General features: G+C 38.9%; 1 protein-coding gene across 1 annotated transcript in view; it reads left to right on the top strand.

Moving 5' to 3' along the window:
• Positions 1-17,520, top strand: part of SCAI (suppressor of cancer cell invasion) — a gene marked incomplete at its 5' end in the record, with an annotated part of 134,645 nt that overhangs the window by 81,801 nt on the left and 35,324 nt on the right. Inside the window, 6 exons of the mRNA XM_080820245.1 lie at positions 5,742-5,837; positions 6,403-6,489; positions 7,572-7,670; positions 14,315-14,411; positions 15,090-15,188; positions 15,314-15,466. Coding sequence (XP_080676371.1) covers positions 5,742-5,837; positions 6,403-6,489; positions 7,572-7,670; positions 14,315-14,411; positions 15,090-15,188; positions 15,314-15,466 — 631 coding nt within the window. The remainder of the gene's footprint in view (positions 1-5,741; positions 5,838-6,402; positions 6,490-7,571; positions 7,671-14,314; positions 14,412-15,089; positions 15,189-15,313; positions 15,467-17,520) is intronic.

Below are 17,520 nucleotides of genomic sequence, written 5' to 3'. Positions count from 1 at the left end.
TAAAAGGTATATTATAGAACATTATATATTTACATTATATATTTACTTAAATGTACATAGAAAATGCATTCTTAATGGTGGTTATTTTGGGGGGATAGAATTGAGGGGGGAAGCAGTAGGGTATTTTTTACAATGTGTAGCATTTTATTTTCCAATTGACTTATATTATTTTCAGAATTGAAAAAGAAAGGAAAAAATACAATATTTCTGTGATTGATTGCTTGTAAAAATCCTTCCCTTCCCTGTATCCATGCCTACGAGCCATCCCCTCCCACAGTCTGTGCTCGGCCAAGGGGATTGCTGTGGCCAATGGAACAGCTCAGACATGATGCAAAGAATCAAAAAGAATGATGCATATTAGAACTGCCCTCTCTTTTGCTGCTTTTGGGATCCTCAGCTGAGCTAGCCTGTTGGATGAAACACATGACCCAGCACCCTAGCTGCCAGTCAGGTAACTGCCAGATGTCTGAGGGAGGCCCTCCACCACTAGCTGTCCACGCTTGCGTGAGCGAGGTCTGGCTAAGACTTGTGTTACGGCTTTATTAGCTGATAATGGCCTTTGTTTCTCTTGCATATTATCTTCTCTCTCTTTCTGATGGTCACTTCTTTCTCTTTTACCTATCCAGCTCTCTTTCTTTAAGCAGCTTTCCCTGACTACTCAAGCCCTCCAGTGTATCTCTTTTCTACACTCAGTCCTATATAATTTAATACTTAGGTGCTGTTTTTCCTCTTTTTCTGTATATGTGTTCATCTTTTCTATCTAACTGAATTTAAGCTCCTTGATTGTAGAGATCATGTTACACATCACTTTCTCTGGCTTTCGTAATACTTAGCACTTGATAGAATTATATGCAGTAACCAGGTTTTCTCTTTCCATCCCATGACTTCAAAAGACACCTTGCCAGGGCGCCTGGTTGGCTCAGTTGGTTAAGCAACTGCCTTTGGCTCAGGTCATGATCCTGGAGTCCTGGGATCAAGTCCCACATCAGGCTCCTCACTCAGCAGGGAGTCTGCTTCTCCCGCTAACCTCTCTTTTCTCATGCTCTCTCTCTTTCTCAAATAAATAAATAAAATCTTCAAAAGACACCTTGCCTAACTGCAAGGCAGGTGTCACCAATAGCAAGATACCCCACTAGGACAAGAGAAAAGCTATAGAAACTTAAGCTGTATTTATGTCTTCTCTGTAGCTCTCTTATTTCCTTGGAATTATATATCCTTTGTTAAGTAAATTATAAAATATATGGCAGCCTTTTGTGTGTGCGGGGAGAGTCTCTTTCTTCTAATCTCAAATATGTATGTGTACTATACACTGCCCTGCATATGATTATATTAAACTTGAAAAAATGTTAACAATATAGTAAGCGAGAGAAGTTTACATTACAAAACAAGACAAGTACTGTGCCTGTATACACAAATACTGTGTATGTGTATGTGTATATATCCCTCCCCTCCCATCCCCAAATAACTGAACAACAAACTACTACCTCAAATTTCATTAGATTTGTATAGTTTACCAAGAATATTCAGCTTACTTAGTGAGATAAACAAAGGATTTCTTTTATACTTGAAAGTTAAACTTAGGGATGCCTGGGTGGCTCAGTTGGTTAAGCAGCTGCCTTCGGCTCCGGTCATGATCCCAGCGTCCTGGGATCGAGTCCCACATCGGGCTCCTTGCTTGGCAGGGAGCCTGCTTCTCCCTCTGCCTCCGTCTGCCAGTGCTCTCTCTCTCTCTCTCTCTCTGACAAATAAATAAATAAAATCTTAAAAAAAAAAAGAAAAGAAAGTTAAACTTAGGTTAAATGAGAGAATTTAAAGTCCCTTATTTGGGGGCGCCTGGGTGACTCAGATAGTTAAGTGTCTGCTAAGGTCATGATCCTAGGGTATTGGGATTGAGCCCTGTGTGGAGCTCCCTGCTCAGCAGGGAGTCTGCTTTTCCGTCTCCCTCTACTGTTCCCCCTGCTTGTGCTCTCTCACTCTCTCTGTCAAATAAATAAATAAATCTTAAAAAAAATAGAAGTCTCTCTTTTAGGGGTTCTTTGGTGGCTCAGTGGGTTAAGCATCCAACTTCTGATTTCAGCTCAGGTCATGATCTCAGGGTTGTGAGATCGAGCCCTGCATTGGGTTCCATGCTGGGTGTGAAGCCTTCTTTAAGATTCTCTCTCTCTCTCTCTGCCTCTCCCCCCAAACCTCACCCCCTTTTTTCACGAGTGTGCACATTCCCTCTCTCTCTAAAAAAAAAAAAGAAGTGTCTCCTTTTACCATGAAACATTTAAGTGTTTTCTCTATTTTAGGTATTTTAGTAGCCATTTGGGTTATAAGGGTCATTCTGAAATACAGCCTTCACTTCTTTGCTTAGTTGAAAATAGTGCTAGTGGTGATCAGAGGGTTATTGATTTAACTGAAGTTGTATTAGCATAGACAGGTAGATTAATGAAAAAGAATAGAGTCCCCAAACACAGCCACTTTGTCAGGCAACCCCAGATAGAAATGCTCAGGTACATTGGGATTCATTGTACTATTTTCTACTTTTGTGTATGTCTGAAACCTTCCAGCATAAAGAAAACTTTAAGACATAACTTAAAAAAAAATAAAGATACCTTTCACGAAAGCAATAAAAATATGAGATATTGTAATAATGCGAACCAGGAAATATTAGATCTTTATGCAAAACATTATAAAATTTATTTAGTGCCTATTTTCAACATAAATGGAAAGAGGTACTATTGACACTAAAAAATTATTTTTAAAATGTCAGTTCTCCAAATGGATGTCTAGATTCATTCAAGTCTCATTAGAACCCATTAGGATTTTTTTTTTTTTTGGTAGAACTTTGATAAGCTGATTTTAGTGTTCATATGCAAGTATAAGGAACCAAGAATAATCAAGGTGTTCCTTTAAAAAAAAAGAGGAAACGTGCCACGCTTTTTTTTTAAAGGTTTTATTTATTTATTTGTCAGAGAGAGAGAGAGAGAGAGCACAAGCAGGGGAGCATCAGGCAGAGGGAGAAGCAGGCTCCCTGCTGAGCAAGGAGCCTGGGACTCAAATCCCAGGACCCTGGGATCACGACCTGAGCTGAAGGCAGACACTTAACCAACTGAGCCACCCAGGTGTCCTGATGCCACACTTTTTAGTAAAGCTATAGTAATTAACAGAATGTTAATGAGGAAGTAGAAGAACCAGTAGAATAGAACAAAGAGCTGAGACCCAAGCATAAGGGAAAATTGATGACTGCAATTCTAGTTCTGTCAAATTATTCAAAAGTCAAATGATTTTTTTAAAAATTTTTATAAAGATTTATTTATTGGAGAGAGCTCGAGGGAGAGAGAGCACAAACTGGGGAGGGGCAGAGAGATAGGGGGAGGGAAAGAATCTCAAGCAGACTCTGTGTTGAGCATGGAGCCTGATGCGGGGCTCTGTCTTAAGACCCTGAGATCATGACCTGAGCAGAAACCAAGAGTCGGATGCTTAACGAGTTGTTCCCGTCATGGGATTTTTAAAAAAAATAAATTTAGAGGGGCACGTGGGTGGCTCAGTCGTTGGGCGTCTGCCTTCGGCTCGGGTCATGATCCCAGGGTCCTGGGATCGAGCCCTACATCAGGCTCTCTGTTCAGCAGGGAGCCTGCTTCCCCCTCACTCTCAGCCTGCCTTTCTGCCTACTTGTGATCTCTCTCTCTCTGTCAAGTAAATAAAATCTTTTTAAAAAATTAATTCAGATAGAATTTGTTAACATATATCTGAAATATTGGTTATATTAAAGAGTTAAGTTTGGAAGGTAAAACTTTAAATCTTTTAAAAGGCTATATTATTGTATGGATGAATTTCTTTTAAAAAGACAGAAAAAGAACTTTCCATAGAGATTGAGTTGATACCTTTTGGTAACTATTCATAAAAAACCCCAAAAGCCCAATCAGTAAACACGAGAAGACCAGTCATAGACTCTGGTAAGAAGAGTACCTCACTGGAATCAGTGGGTGGTTATTGTTTGTTTGTAAAACAACCAGTGTTGGGCAGTACGACCCTCAGAAGATTTGGTTAACTCTTTATTGGATTCATGTAGCTTTCACAAACCAACAGCCATAGCCATAGTTTTTTGAAACTTGCCTCTTTTTCTCTTCTAGAGGTTTTTACAGATACCTTGAGCTTATGAGGCTTCTGCAAGACAATTGGATCCTCAGGTCCTTCTCCCTGATCTAGCTTGTTCCAGTGAAAAAATACACTTGGGGCCACATTCATAGATTTATTCATAGGCTCTAAGGAAGGTTTTGCCCTGAGGATGAGACTCCGTTGTTAGTGGTGTTTGTAGCCATCATTTCCCCATTGTATCTTTTACACTTACGCATAAGAACTGTTCTTGCCATCCTGAAAGTTCTGGAACTGGTGGGTCATCCCTTTTCCTTTTCAGCCTAGCTTGCAGCTAGTTCTTTTCTGAGTTCATCTCTTTTTCGTGTTTGTGAAGTGCCCCTAATAGCATCCGGGGCTAGTAGCATACTTTTCCCAGCTTCTTTGTATAAATCCATATGTTCACTAGTCACTTTAACTACTCTCCAAGTCATTGCAGGCAGATGCTGTTTTGCCTCTGTATTGTATGTGTCATCATTTTTCTAGCCTTCAGTGACAGTTTTGTGTTGCTCAGTTCCAATGCCAGTGTTACATATGTTATGTATTTGTTATGGCAATAGCCTCTTCCTGGTATCCATTTCTGTACTGGCTTTTCCTCAATGAGGCTGCTGTAACAGCTCCAACATTTTAGTGCCTCACTACAATAGAGATTATTTCTAGCTCCCGTGTTAGCTGTGAGTTGTCTACAGTTCTAAGGCTCCGTTAAATGCATCTGACTCTGTGTTCCAGGCTAAGGAGCAGCCCTATCTTGATCTTAGATTGGAAGGAAGTGAAAATGCTGAACTGTGTAGTATATCTCATGTCACCTTCTCAGACATGGCGTGGGTAACTTGCAGTTATATTTCATTGGCCAGAGCAAGTCTTAAGGCCAGGCCCAGTGTTCACATGACAGGGAAGAATTTGTCTCTAAGGCGTGTGGTTTGAGTCACCAGACCCAAGGGCAGGGATGTATAGTTCACCTACAGAGAGAGGATTAAGTAATCAAGAACAGTAATACCACCTGCACATCCATTGCTAGATACGTTACCTAAAGCAGCAGTGTTTTTCAGAGTGCCGAGTTCTTGTGTGAAGATAATGAAATTCTAATACGAAGATAACATTTGGAAGCTATCAGTGCATAAGTGACTACGAATAAGATCACCCCAGGAGAAGAAAGGGAATGCTAGAAACCTCATGGGACAGGTGTCTACAAAAGAGACTAGGAATGAACAGAGGTGGGGAGAAGAATAGGAAAGAACAAGTCCTGGACTCCTACAGAACCATTTCTGCTCCAAAAATTACAACTTTTTTAAAAAAAGCGTGAGGGGCGCCTGGGTGGCTCAGTCGAAGGCAGATGCCTTCAGCTCAGGTCATGATCCCCGGGTCGTGGGATCGAGCCCTGCGTCAGGCTTCCTGCTCGGCGGGGAGCCTGCTTCTCCCTCTCCCTTTCCCACTGCTTGTGTTCCCTCTCTCACTGTGTCTCTCTCTGTCAAATAAATAAAATCTTTAAAAAAAAGAAAGAAAGAAAGAAAGAAAGCCTGAATGCAGATGCTTTAAATCTCTCCAGTTTATACCATCACAAGTCTTAATTTCCAGATAGCCTAGGAGTTTTAAAAGTAATACTTGTTTGTTTGTTATTACAGAGATTTGCCACAATATGGGCAGAAGCAGTGGCAGTCCTATTTTGGAAGAACTTTCGATGTTTACACCAAACTCTGGAAGTTCCAGCAGCAGCATCGGTAAAGGAATTTTATAGTTACAGGAGAGTGAAGGGCCAGTTTATGTTAGTTCCAGTTTTGACCTTTACTACCTCAGTACGCTTTATCTCTTGGTGCATTTTAATATAGTTCATCTTCATGACACAAAGGAAAATAAATAGATTTTTTCCTATTTACTTAAGTTTTTAAAATGTAATGTTCTCATCTGATCTTTAAAAAGAGTGTTATATCTGAAATGGTTCGGATTAACATAGGTAGGCTTGATGCATGGTTTCATTCTAAAATAGGTGTTGTTTATTTGGTCAAAGCTGTTTTGGGGGGGGGTTGTTGCTTTTAATTTTCGTGAGCATAGCTCAAAGAAGTTTCTTTTCATATTTCAGCATACTTTAGGTAGACATTTAATACATGCTTTTTGAATTTAATTGAATGATGTTGAAATCTCATGAAAAATTCATGAATTTGAATTCATGAATTCAGAATTTCATGCTGAATTGGGTGGTATTTAATCCTATTAAATTTACAGATTTGGTTATTTTTGGAATTTATAGTCTCTTATTTCTATTTTCTTATCTCCTATGTAAAACAGACAAGTCTTGGATAATCGGTATGGCTTGAAGCGGTGGCAAATAGGGGAAATTGCTTCTAAGATTGGGCAGCTTTACTACCATTATTAGTAAGTGAATTGCATATGGAAAAAATAAAGCATTGTCCTGATTTAAGCACAGCATGCAGAAGTATGCACAATATACTTACTTGGTAGGAGGGAAGACTAAGGCATTACAAATGAACCCCAGATCATAGTGATCAAAACAGTATTATGAAATGATCTTCCATAATCCAAGTAACGTTATTTGCTTCAAAGGCTTGCCTTCCTAACAGTTCATTTGGGCAGACTCATCTATAACTTAAATGCTCATGATCTTGGTTTTAGATAAATCATAAATATGAAATGAATTTATAGTTCTTAATGGCTTCACTTAAATCTTGATCATATCATAACTATATGTTTGAATGAGTGGTTTTCGGGGGAATACTTTAAAGCTCATATTTGTAGGATATATCTAAAAGGTTACATGAAGCAGATAAATCTTACTGATGAGATGAGATCCTCAATGATGAGTCAAGGAAAGAAGATAATTCCTTTTCGGAATCTAAATCTCATTGAGTATCGGGTATACCATAAAAAGCTTGGACCATATGGAATTTCTTCCTCTTCCTGTCTCTTGGCATGCCATCCAACATTCCCCCATTAAAATCACTCTTTCAGGTAGAATATTTTCTTAAGAAGTCTCTTGTAAAACTAGAAATGTTAAACAGAGAACCTGATTCATCAGCATCCTCTGAAGATTAATACGGATTAGTCCATTTCTGAGTCCTATGAGAAACTGAAGAAATGAGCCAAAGGACAAGTGACTCTGTATGGATTTGGGGAAGGCCATGAAAGGTCTGGTGGAAAGATGTAACTGGGTGGAATGCTGTTTGGAGAATCCTTTCAAAGAATGAGAATAATGTGTACTTTGGATTGCCATCAAAAAAGGCTTGGGAGCAGTGGGGAGGTATTTTTTTTTTTTTTTTTTTACCTTGTCATTATTTTTTACCCATTATAAGGGTATTAAGATTATTGCTCTGCTGATTGCAAATTTAGGATAGTCCTTCCCATCCCCTCGTGTAGAGGAATAGAGGAAGAATAAAATAAGAATTCATCATGAAGATTTTGAGACACTGTCAAATTTAAGGATTTTTTTTTCCTCATAGCCTACGCACATCGGAGACCAGCTATCTGAATGAAGCCTTCTCCTTCTATTCTGCAATCAGACAGAGATCATATTATTCTCAAGTCAATAAAGAGGACAGGTATGCACCTACTCTGTTTTTAGAGAGGAGATAAAACACTCAGAATTTTTAGCCTGTGTGGAAATTATGCAAAGAAGCATACATTTGTTTATAACTTTTATTAATTTAAATGGACTTTACTGAGCACCTTGCAATATATTAGGCCTTCTTAAGCATACAGACCTATGTTACCTAAAAGCAATAAATGTCATAGATGTAACAACAGATGCCCTAGTACCTGGGAGAAATCAGAGCATGAAGGAGGGGTTGATTATTTCTTAATGAGAGATTGGAGACCCACAAAGTTTCATGGAAATGAAACAATTCCAAAGTGAGGCTTAGCGGATAGCCTTTGTTCTTGTTATCCTGTATAATTTGAATTCATATACATTCAAAAGCCTGCTGACAGCTGTGGGTGGGACTAAAGAAAAGGCCGCTAAAGCTGTTTACATTGTCTTATATAAACTGGATATGTTACAGTGGTGTAGCTCCACTGTAAGAAAAAAAAATCACACAGAATTTATTCATTCCCGACAGTAATCTGTTGAGCCACATGTGTTTTATTTGGCAGTGGTATAGATGCTTGGGTGGGAGAAGAGAAAAGAAAAGAAGGTTTACAGGTGTTCTCTTTTCCTTTCAGAGGATTATCTTCTTATGGAAGTTACAGACATATTTGGGGTACAGGTAGACTGTGATATTATTAATTCCGGGGGAAGACATAATTGCTGAAGGAATCAGGGTTCTGCTGGAGAATCTCTGTTACTAGTACTCCAGGAATTGTTGGAAGAGAAAGCTTGGGCATAGAAGATCTGAATGTTCTCTCTACTGCCGGCAGCAGAGCTCACAGTTGTTATATAGTGAAAAGATTATATTCTCTTACCAGTAGACAAGAACATAATTTTGACATATTTTTCTAGAGAACACTTTATGGTTGGCTATCATAAGCTTTCTGGCTAAACAGCAGTATTTTTTGGAAAGCCCCACTTCTGTAAATCCCCTTCATTCCCTAGCAGATCTTGTTCAGGCTTGTGCAAAGGAGTTTGCTTGATACAAGGAAGGCATGTAGTTGCTGGATTCTCCGTTTTCCCCGAAGTCATCACTGTGCTTCGTTCTTCCATCAAAAGTTCCATCAGTTACCTACCTCTCCTTCAGATTTTCTCATGGCTTACCTCACCTATTCTCACTACAGATATATTTCCTCCCCCATTTTTGTATTCATATTGTACAATTTGAATTCATGGTGAGATAAATTTTATTTCTAAAAATATGCAAAGGGACTATGTAATTAATATCTTTTCAGTATGAAAATACATATAAGGAAAGAACCATTTTTTTTTAAAGATTTTGTTTATTCGTTTGAGAGAGACAGACAGACAGCAGGAGCAGGGGGAGGGGCAGAGGGAGAAGGAGGAGCAGGCTCCCTGATGAGCAGGAACCCTGTGCAGGGCTGGATCCCAGGACCTGGAGATCATGACCTGAGCCAAAGGCAGACGTTTAACCAACTGAGCCACCCAGAGGCCCCAAGGAAAGAACCATTTTAAACAATAATGAAATACCTTGTATAATTCACTCTTCTGCATTTTCTAATTCGCTCAAAGGGAAATTGGCCTTGGGCCCTTTGGCTTAAAACCCAACAGTTTCCTTTATTAAAATCCTTTTCTATCCTAATAGCAAATGCCCCATATGAATGATTTTCCTGTGCTGCCTCCTAGAGCAAGGCAGATAAACAGAGGTAGGATTATTTATTTATTTATTTGAGGTAGGATTATTTATAACCAGTATGACAAATCTCTTGCCTGAGGCCACTAAATTAGAGTGAAAGGACGATCCATTATACAAAATCTTGACCTTGTTCCCTGTACCTTAGGAAGGATGATTGTTGGTAGGTTGTTCCTCAGTTCATACAGGGCAGGGAGACAGCGAAGGTAGCTTGCTAATAGGTACTAAAATGAACAGCTGGTTTAGCATAATACCCTCTAGTTCCATCCATGTCTTTGCAAATGGCAAGATTTCGTTCTTTTTTTGATGGCTGGGTTATATTCCATTATATTAATAAAATAAGATGAAAACTGAGAGGGAGGCAAACCATAAGAGACTTAAGTCTAGGAAATAAACTGAGGGTTGCTGGAGGGGAGAGTCATGGGGGTGTGGGGTGATGGGCATTAGGAAGACACTTGATACAAGGAGCACTGGTATTAAATGCAACTCATGAATCACTAAATTCTACCCCTGAAGTTAATAATACAGCATATGTTAACTAAATTGAATTTAAATAAAAAATAAAATGAAATAAACAGCTGGTTGATTAAAACTAAGTAAGAGAGTATTACACAATTTCACAGTTCCTTTAAAAGCAAAAATCTCTCCTCAACGGGGCAAGTTCTCTCTGCATTGTCTCAGTACATAAGGACTGTGTTAGAGCCAGAAGGAATGGTACATTCCAGCGATCACCAAGAGCGACACATACACAACTCTGAAAATGTCTCATTCCATCATCATCGTGTTTAGTAGGGAAGATGTTACTGCATAATCATCCGCCCTGGGAGCCACTGACCCTGACTTTGCAAATGGCTGAGGCTGACCTGGTCAGAGTTCAATGTGGAGAGGATGAAGTTTCTGAGTACCCAGTGGCAGTCAGCCACCTGGGAAGACTGTTTCCCGGGCAAATGTATAGAGTCAGTGTCTTAGAAGTAGTGGGCCTGGCAGGCTGGACAAAGCTACGGCTCTGGAGTACCAGAAGAACTTTGTCAGGAGAATCGTGATGTCAGCTCTGGGGGTGCCCATAATGGACTTTTTCCATCATGGGAACCGTGAGTCTAATCTTGAGGACCTTGACACCTTCTAGTAGTGGTGTGTGTAGGGAGGACTTGAAGTGGACCTTCCTACTGTGGTTCACGGGATATTTTCCTTCTGCAGTTTGATGTGTTTTCAGACAGTGGGGCGGTGGGCTGTTGAGGTTTGGGGGCCTGACTGGGGTAGCCTCGCGTGCGTCTGAGTGGATAGCCCCGACTTATTTACCTGCCCTCTGCTCAGTTTGACACAGTGGTTTCCACAACAGAATACCTCCATCTACTGCTGCGTGTTCATGTAATACAGGAATGGCACGGCTGTTTTGGAACTGTCTGGTAGCTTAGGATCCTTTTTACATTTTTGAAGTGCAGTGAAAAAAAAGAAAAGGTAGATACACTATGAGCACCGTATGGGCCTACGATGCCTAAAACATTTGCTTTCTGGCCATTTGCAAAAATTTGCCAATGCCAGGTTCAGTATGTGTTTGTGTAATCTGTGTTACATAATTGTGTGATATGATACAAATCCACAGAACCTTTTTTATTTTTATCAAAAAATTAAAGGAATTGTCTTATTAATATTTCAGCTATGAATGAACATCATCCTCCTACAGATTTTCCTCCTGTTTGAATTCCACTTTGATAATGTGGTAGGCTAAACAATCAAAAATAACTGTGTCCAAAATAACCTAGAGATGCTGGATAAACAGATCAACTATCTTTTTTTTTTTTTTTTAAGGTTTCATTTATTTATTTATTTATTTATTAGAAAGACAGAGATAGTGAGCTAGAGCATGAGCAGGGAGAAGAGGAAGAAGTAGGCTCCCCACTGACCAGGGAGCCCCACATGGGGCTAGATCCCAGGGCCCCAGGATCATGACCTGAACTGAAGGCAGATGCTTAACCCACTGAGCCACCCAGGCGCCCCACAGCCATCCTTTTAAATGGACAGTTTAGCTGTCAAGAAAGTAAGGGAAAGGGCACCTGAGTGGCTCAGTGGGTTAAAGCCTCTGCCTTCAGCTCAGGTCATGATCCCAGGGTCCTGGGATCAAGTCCCATATCGGGCTCTCTGCTCAGCAGGGAGCCTGCTTCCTCCTCTCTCTCTGCCTTGCCTCTCTGCCTACTTGTGATCTCTGTCTGCCAAATAAATAAATAAAATCATTAAAAAAAAAAAAAAAAAGTAAGGGAAATCCTCAGGTCATTAACCCTGTGACCAGTGCTGGGACAACCTTGTGGGAGGGTGGTTAGTTCTGGTGATGTAAGAGAATGCCTATGGATTTCTTCAGAAAGAGGAAAATTGAAACTGGAAGGAAGAGGTGATTTACAAGTATTGGTAACAAAAAAGTTATCCCTTTGTTTCCTAAAAAAATCACAGACTTCATAAGACAGTGGTCATTGTATTAATGGCTAATTGAGGTTATTGAGATAAAATGGGACCAAATTCTGGACAACAATAACATGAAAGAAGAAAGTAAAGAACTAAACCATACCAATAATATCCATTTATTGTCCAGAAGAAGCTTGGAGTCAGTAAAGTTTGCTTATTAAAATATTAACAAAAATAGGGGCGCCTGGGTGGCTCATTGGGTTAAGCCTCTGCCTTCAGCTCAGGTCATGATCTCAGGGCCCCGTATTGGGCTCTCTGCTCAGCAGGGAGCCTGCTTCCCCTCCTTCTCTCTCTGCCTACCTTTCTGCCTACTGGTGATCTCTCTCTCTCTGTCAAATAAATAATCTTTTTTAAAAAATTTAAAAAATAAAAAAATTAACAAAAATATTTTAAAGAACATAAAATGTATAAGTTCAAAACAGGTAGAGGGGAGGAAAGTGAAAAATAAAATTATGATGTATGGTCTTTACAATAAAATGTAGGAAAGGAATACACACTAAAATAAAGTATAATTAGCACAAAAAACTAAAGTAGAAATAAGTACAAGTACATTGGTGATCATAGTAAATGAAAGTGATCTAACTTCCTAATAAAAGTCAGAGATTATCAGTATGCCTTTTAAAGGTAAATCCAACAATATAGTATTTATAAGAGATCCTCCAAAGATACAAGGTACAGAAAAAGAAAATAGATAGCAGAGGGAAGAAATTCCACTATATTTAAGGCAGGGAGCATTATTAAAGATAGAGGTTTACTTCATACTGGTACAGGGAACAACTCAAAAAAAAAAAAATTCTAACTTGTATATGCCCAATAATGTAATATTATAGTAAAGCAAAAAGTGGCATATTTTATTGAAGAAATTGATAAATGATCCAATCAATATACAAGATTTTTCATATACCGTATTTAATCATTTATCAAGAAAACCAAAAACTGAGGTTTGAATAACATAATTAAAAACTTGTTCTAATGTGCTTAAAACTGCCAGCAATGCGCACATGCACATAATTTTCAAGCTTAAATGAAACTTGTGAAATTGACTTAAACGTGACATAAAACACGTTTCAATGATTTTCAAGTGTAGGATGTCTAACCATGGTCCAGTGTCATTAAAAAATTAAGAATGACAGGGGCGCCTGGGTGGCTCGGTGGGTTGGAGCCTCTGCCTTCGGCTCGGGTCATGACCCCAGGGTCCTGGGATCGAGCCCCGCGTCGGACTCTCTGCTCAGCGGGGAGCCTGCTTCCTCCTCTCTCTGCCTGCTTCTCTGCCTACTTGTGATCTCTGTCTGTCAAATAAATAAATAAAAATAATTTAAAAAAATTAAGAATGACAACATAACTTTTAAAAAAATCAATAAAGATATCAATTAGTAGACACCATTCTAAATAACTCATGGGTCAAAGAGGAATTTTTACAAATTTTATCATGGAAAATGTCCAGCATATACAAAATATGCTGTTGTAAGATTATTACAATTGTAACGGAAACTGTGAAAATTGGAAATACCGAGTTTGAATTGATAAGGGCTGAGTATCAAGGGTCAGGTGTGAAGAGGTACAATATTGATGGTAAAAAGCCTTTGATCATTTACTCGTAGCAACCACTAAAAGAATAGTAAGGAAAGAGGGATAAGTAGGAAACTGACAGAGGACATAAAATAGAGCACTAAAATATATTTCATGAACTGGAAAGAAAGCAAGAAAGGAGCACTAGAAAACAAATGCAGGACGGGCAAATAGAAAACAGACAACCCAGTGGGAGATGCAAACCCAGCCAAAGTAACAGATAAAATGTAAACGGTCCAACTTCCTGAGTCTGTGAGGCAGAGATTGTCTGGATAAAAAAAGCTAACTAAATGTTGTCTACAAAATACCGGTTAACGTGAAAAGACACAGGTACTTGAAAGGCGAGGATACAAGAAGATATGGCATAGAAGCAGTAAGCATAAGAAAACTGGGTTTGATTATATTAATACCAGAAAATAAGATTTCAAAACAAAAAATGTTCTTCCGGGAACTCTTTTCACCTCGTATTTTCCTGCGGTTGTCTTCTTCTACCACAACGTGACTCTCGCTAGGAACCCTCCTCTGTGGGCTCAGATGGCATCCTTTAGTCCTCCTGTTGTATTTATTCTGTCATTGTGTTTATCTGTGTCCACTATGTTGTAGGTAGCTTCCTGTCTCTGAGATTTGTGAAGAGGGGGCCGTGTCTGTAGTTGTTTGTTTTAATCATTCTTCTAGCAGAGTGCCTGAGGCATCTAAGTTTCCCGTGGGTATTTGTTCAATGAATGAATACATGAATGAACGTAATGAATCTATGAGTAAGAAACGTGTTTAAATGCGAGTATAGGTTATGTGCAGAAATAGTTGTGACTGTGCAAAATAGTATCTAAAAGAGTTTAAAGGCTACCAGAGAGCTGGAAAAATCAAAGAGCATGTTTTCTTTTTTGAGTCTAATGAGTTAATTTCCTCTTTCTCTGCCGTAGACCCGAGTTGGTCGTTAAGAAGCTGCGATACTATGCAAGGTTTATTGTAGTTTGTCTTCTGCTCAACAAAATGGATGTTGTGAAGGATTTGGTGAAGGTAAGTGTGCTTTAAAATTGTTAAATTCCTAGGCTGTAATTGTGTATGGATAATTTTGTTTCTCAAAAATAGACTCAGGGTAAAAAATAATTTTAATATGTAAATCATTACAGCATTCAAAGTATAGTAGCTTTGGACAAGGGCAGTGCTAAAAGGATTTTCCTGCTCTCTCCGTATTTCTGATACACACTAGCCAGAGACATTTCTCTTAATTCCTTGCTTTTGTCCCTTAAGCATGTTTTACATTTCACCACCCATCAATGGATGGTCGAGAAATGCAAACCAAAGGTAAAATACTTGGTTTAAGAGAAAATAATTGAAAGGTTAGGTCAAGAATAAGCATATAATGTGGGGCGCCTGGGTGGCTCAGTGGGTTAAGGCCTCTGCCTTCGGCTCAGGTCATGATCCCAGGGTTCTGGTATCGAGCCCCGCATCGGGCTCTCTGCTCAGCAGGGAGTCTGCTTCCCTTCCTCTCTGTCTCTGCCTGCCTCTCTGCCTACTTTGATCTCTGTCTGTCAAATAAATAAATAAAATTTAAAAAACTAAAAAAAAATATGTTGATAATAATCAAGCTTCTTAACTATATCAATTTCTGTGAAGAATATGGTATAATATAGCAACCTATTTTTATGTGTATTTTTCCTATAATCATTTTTCTTTGTGATATTTTAAAATTAGGAATTGTCAGATGAAATTGAAGACTATACTCACCGCTTTAATACAGAAGATCAAGTGGAATGGAACCTGGTGCTTCAAGAAGTAGCAGCTTTCATTGAGGTCAGCTTTTGACAAGGATGATTGTCTAATCACGGATAATATACATTTTTATTGTGTGTATGTATCACACAATATGTATTGACACTGTGTCTAGTCCCTCAACTACTTACTGCTTTTTTCTCCAGGCGGACCCAGTAATGGTACTGAATGATGACAATACCATTGTTATCACCTCTAATCGCCTCGCTGAAACAGGAGCCCCATTGCTGGAACAGGGCATGATTGTGGGACAGTTGTCTCTGGCTGACGCACTCATTATTGGTAATTGCAATAACCAGGTAAAGAATGGTGAAGGAATTATACTAAAAATTCACTTTGAAAAATAATGCTTTCCTATTACTAAAGAATTATAGATTTTTATTACACAATGACTTTCCTTGTAAATATCCTATATCCATTTGTGAGGAAATGGTTAATTCAATTATGCCATGTCCATATGGACTGTATTACAGACATTTACAGGTTTAGAATTTTTAATTGCAGAGGTAGATACACTCATGATATGGTAAGTGAAAATAAACTTGGAATAGAGCTGTGTAAACAGAATTATTTCATGTATGTTAAAATGTCTCTATGCATATATGTACAGGCAAAAAGACTAGGAGGAAATTTACCAATATCCTAAAAGGTGTGTACTCTGGGTAACAGAATGATAGGTGATTTATTTTCTGCCGTTTTAAAGCTTAACTTTATTTAAAATTTTTTTAAAGATTTATTCATTTATTTTGAGAGAGAGAGAGTATGTGTGAGCAAGCAGGAGGGGCAGAGGGAGAGGAGTGAGAGAATCTCCAGCAGACTCCCCACTGAGTGCAGAGCCCCCATGCAGGGCTCAAGCCCACGACCCTGAAATCACAAAGTGACCTGAAACCAAGAGTCAGATGTTTAACCGACTGAGCCTCCCAGGCACCCCTATTTTCTTCTTTATAGCTTTCTAAATCCGTATATTCCTTTTACAGTCAGGCAAAGGGAGGAAGAATTATTTTTAAGTATATTTATCACAGCCAATATAAAATATTTTTTCATGACAGAATAGTTCCATGATGGTAAGGATTTAATGTACTAGAAATGTAAATCTACTGGAAATTATGGGATATCAGAAATGTGTCCAGTGAATACATTTTTCTGTATGCATTATTTACACAAGTTTAAATATTGGATCCTTCCCGCACACCTTTCATTTTTGTTACTGGTAACTTTTTCTAGTATTTCTCCAATTTTGGCTTTAAAAGCTATTAATTTGCAGGATGCTTGGGTGGCTCAGTTGGTTAAGCGGCCACCTTCAGCTCAAGTCATGATCCCAGGGTCCTAGGATCGAGTCCCGTATCGGTTTCCCTGCTCAGCAGGGAGTCTGCTTCTCCCTCTGCCTGCTTTGCCTCCTGCTCCCCCTGCTTGTGCTCCCTGTCTCTGACAAATAAATAAATAAAATCTTTTTTAAAAAAGCAATTAATTTGCAAATTTAATTTAAATTTGAAAATTGCTTGCTTATGGTCAGAAGACATTAACAGTGTCTCTAGTAGAGACATACAGATGGCCAACAGACACAAGAAAAGATGCTCAACATCACTCATCATCAAGGAAATGTAAATCAAAACCAAAATGAGGTATTCCTCCCTTCACATCAGTCAGAATGGCTAAATTAAAAAAACTCAAGAATCAACAAATGTTGGCAAGGATGTAGAGAAAAAGGAACCCTCTTGCACTGTTGGTGGGAATGCAAACTGGTGCAGCCACTGTGGAAAACAGTGTGGAGGTTCCTCCAAAAGTTAAAAATACAGAACTACCCTATGATCTAGTAATTGCACTACTGGGTATTTACCTCAAAAATACAAAAACACACACACACACACACACACACACACACAAAATATAAAAACACATATTCAAAGGGATACATGCACCCCTATGTTTGCTGTAGGATTATTTCTAGCCAAACTGTAGAAGCAGCCCGAGTGTGCATTGATAGATGAATGGATAAAGAAGAGGTTCTCTCTCTGTCTCTGTGTGTGTGTGTGTGTGTGTGTGTGTGTGTGTATGTGTGTGTGTGTGTATCTGTATAATGGAATATTATTCAGCCTTAAAAAGCAATGAAATCTTGACATTTGCAACAACATGGGTAGAGCTAGAGAGTATAATGCTAAGTAAAGTAGGTCAGAGAAGGACAAATACCATAGAATTTCACTTATATGTAGAGTTTAAGTAACAAAACAAATGAGCAGAGGGAAAAGAGAGACAGACAAACCAAGAAACAGACTCTTAACTGTAGAGAGAAACTGATGGTTACCTGAGGAGAGACAGGTAGGAGGACGGGTGATATAGGTGATAGGGATTAAAG

The sequence above is a fragment of the Martes martes genome (assembly GCF_963455335.1).
Source record: "Martes martes genome assembly, chromosome: 12".
Taxonomy (NCBI): Eukaryota; Metazoa; Chordata; class Mammalia; order Carnivora; family Mustelidae; genus Martes; species Martes martes.
This window is presented reverse-complemented; position numbering and strand designations above follow the sequence as displayed.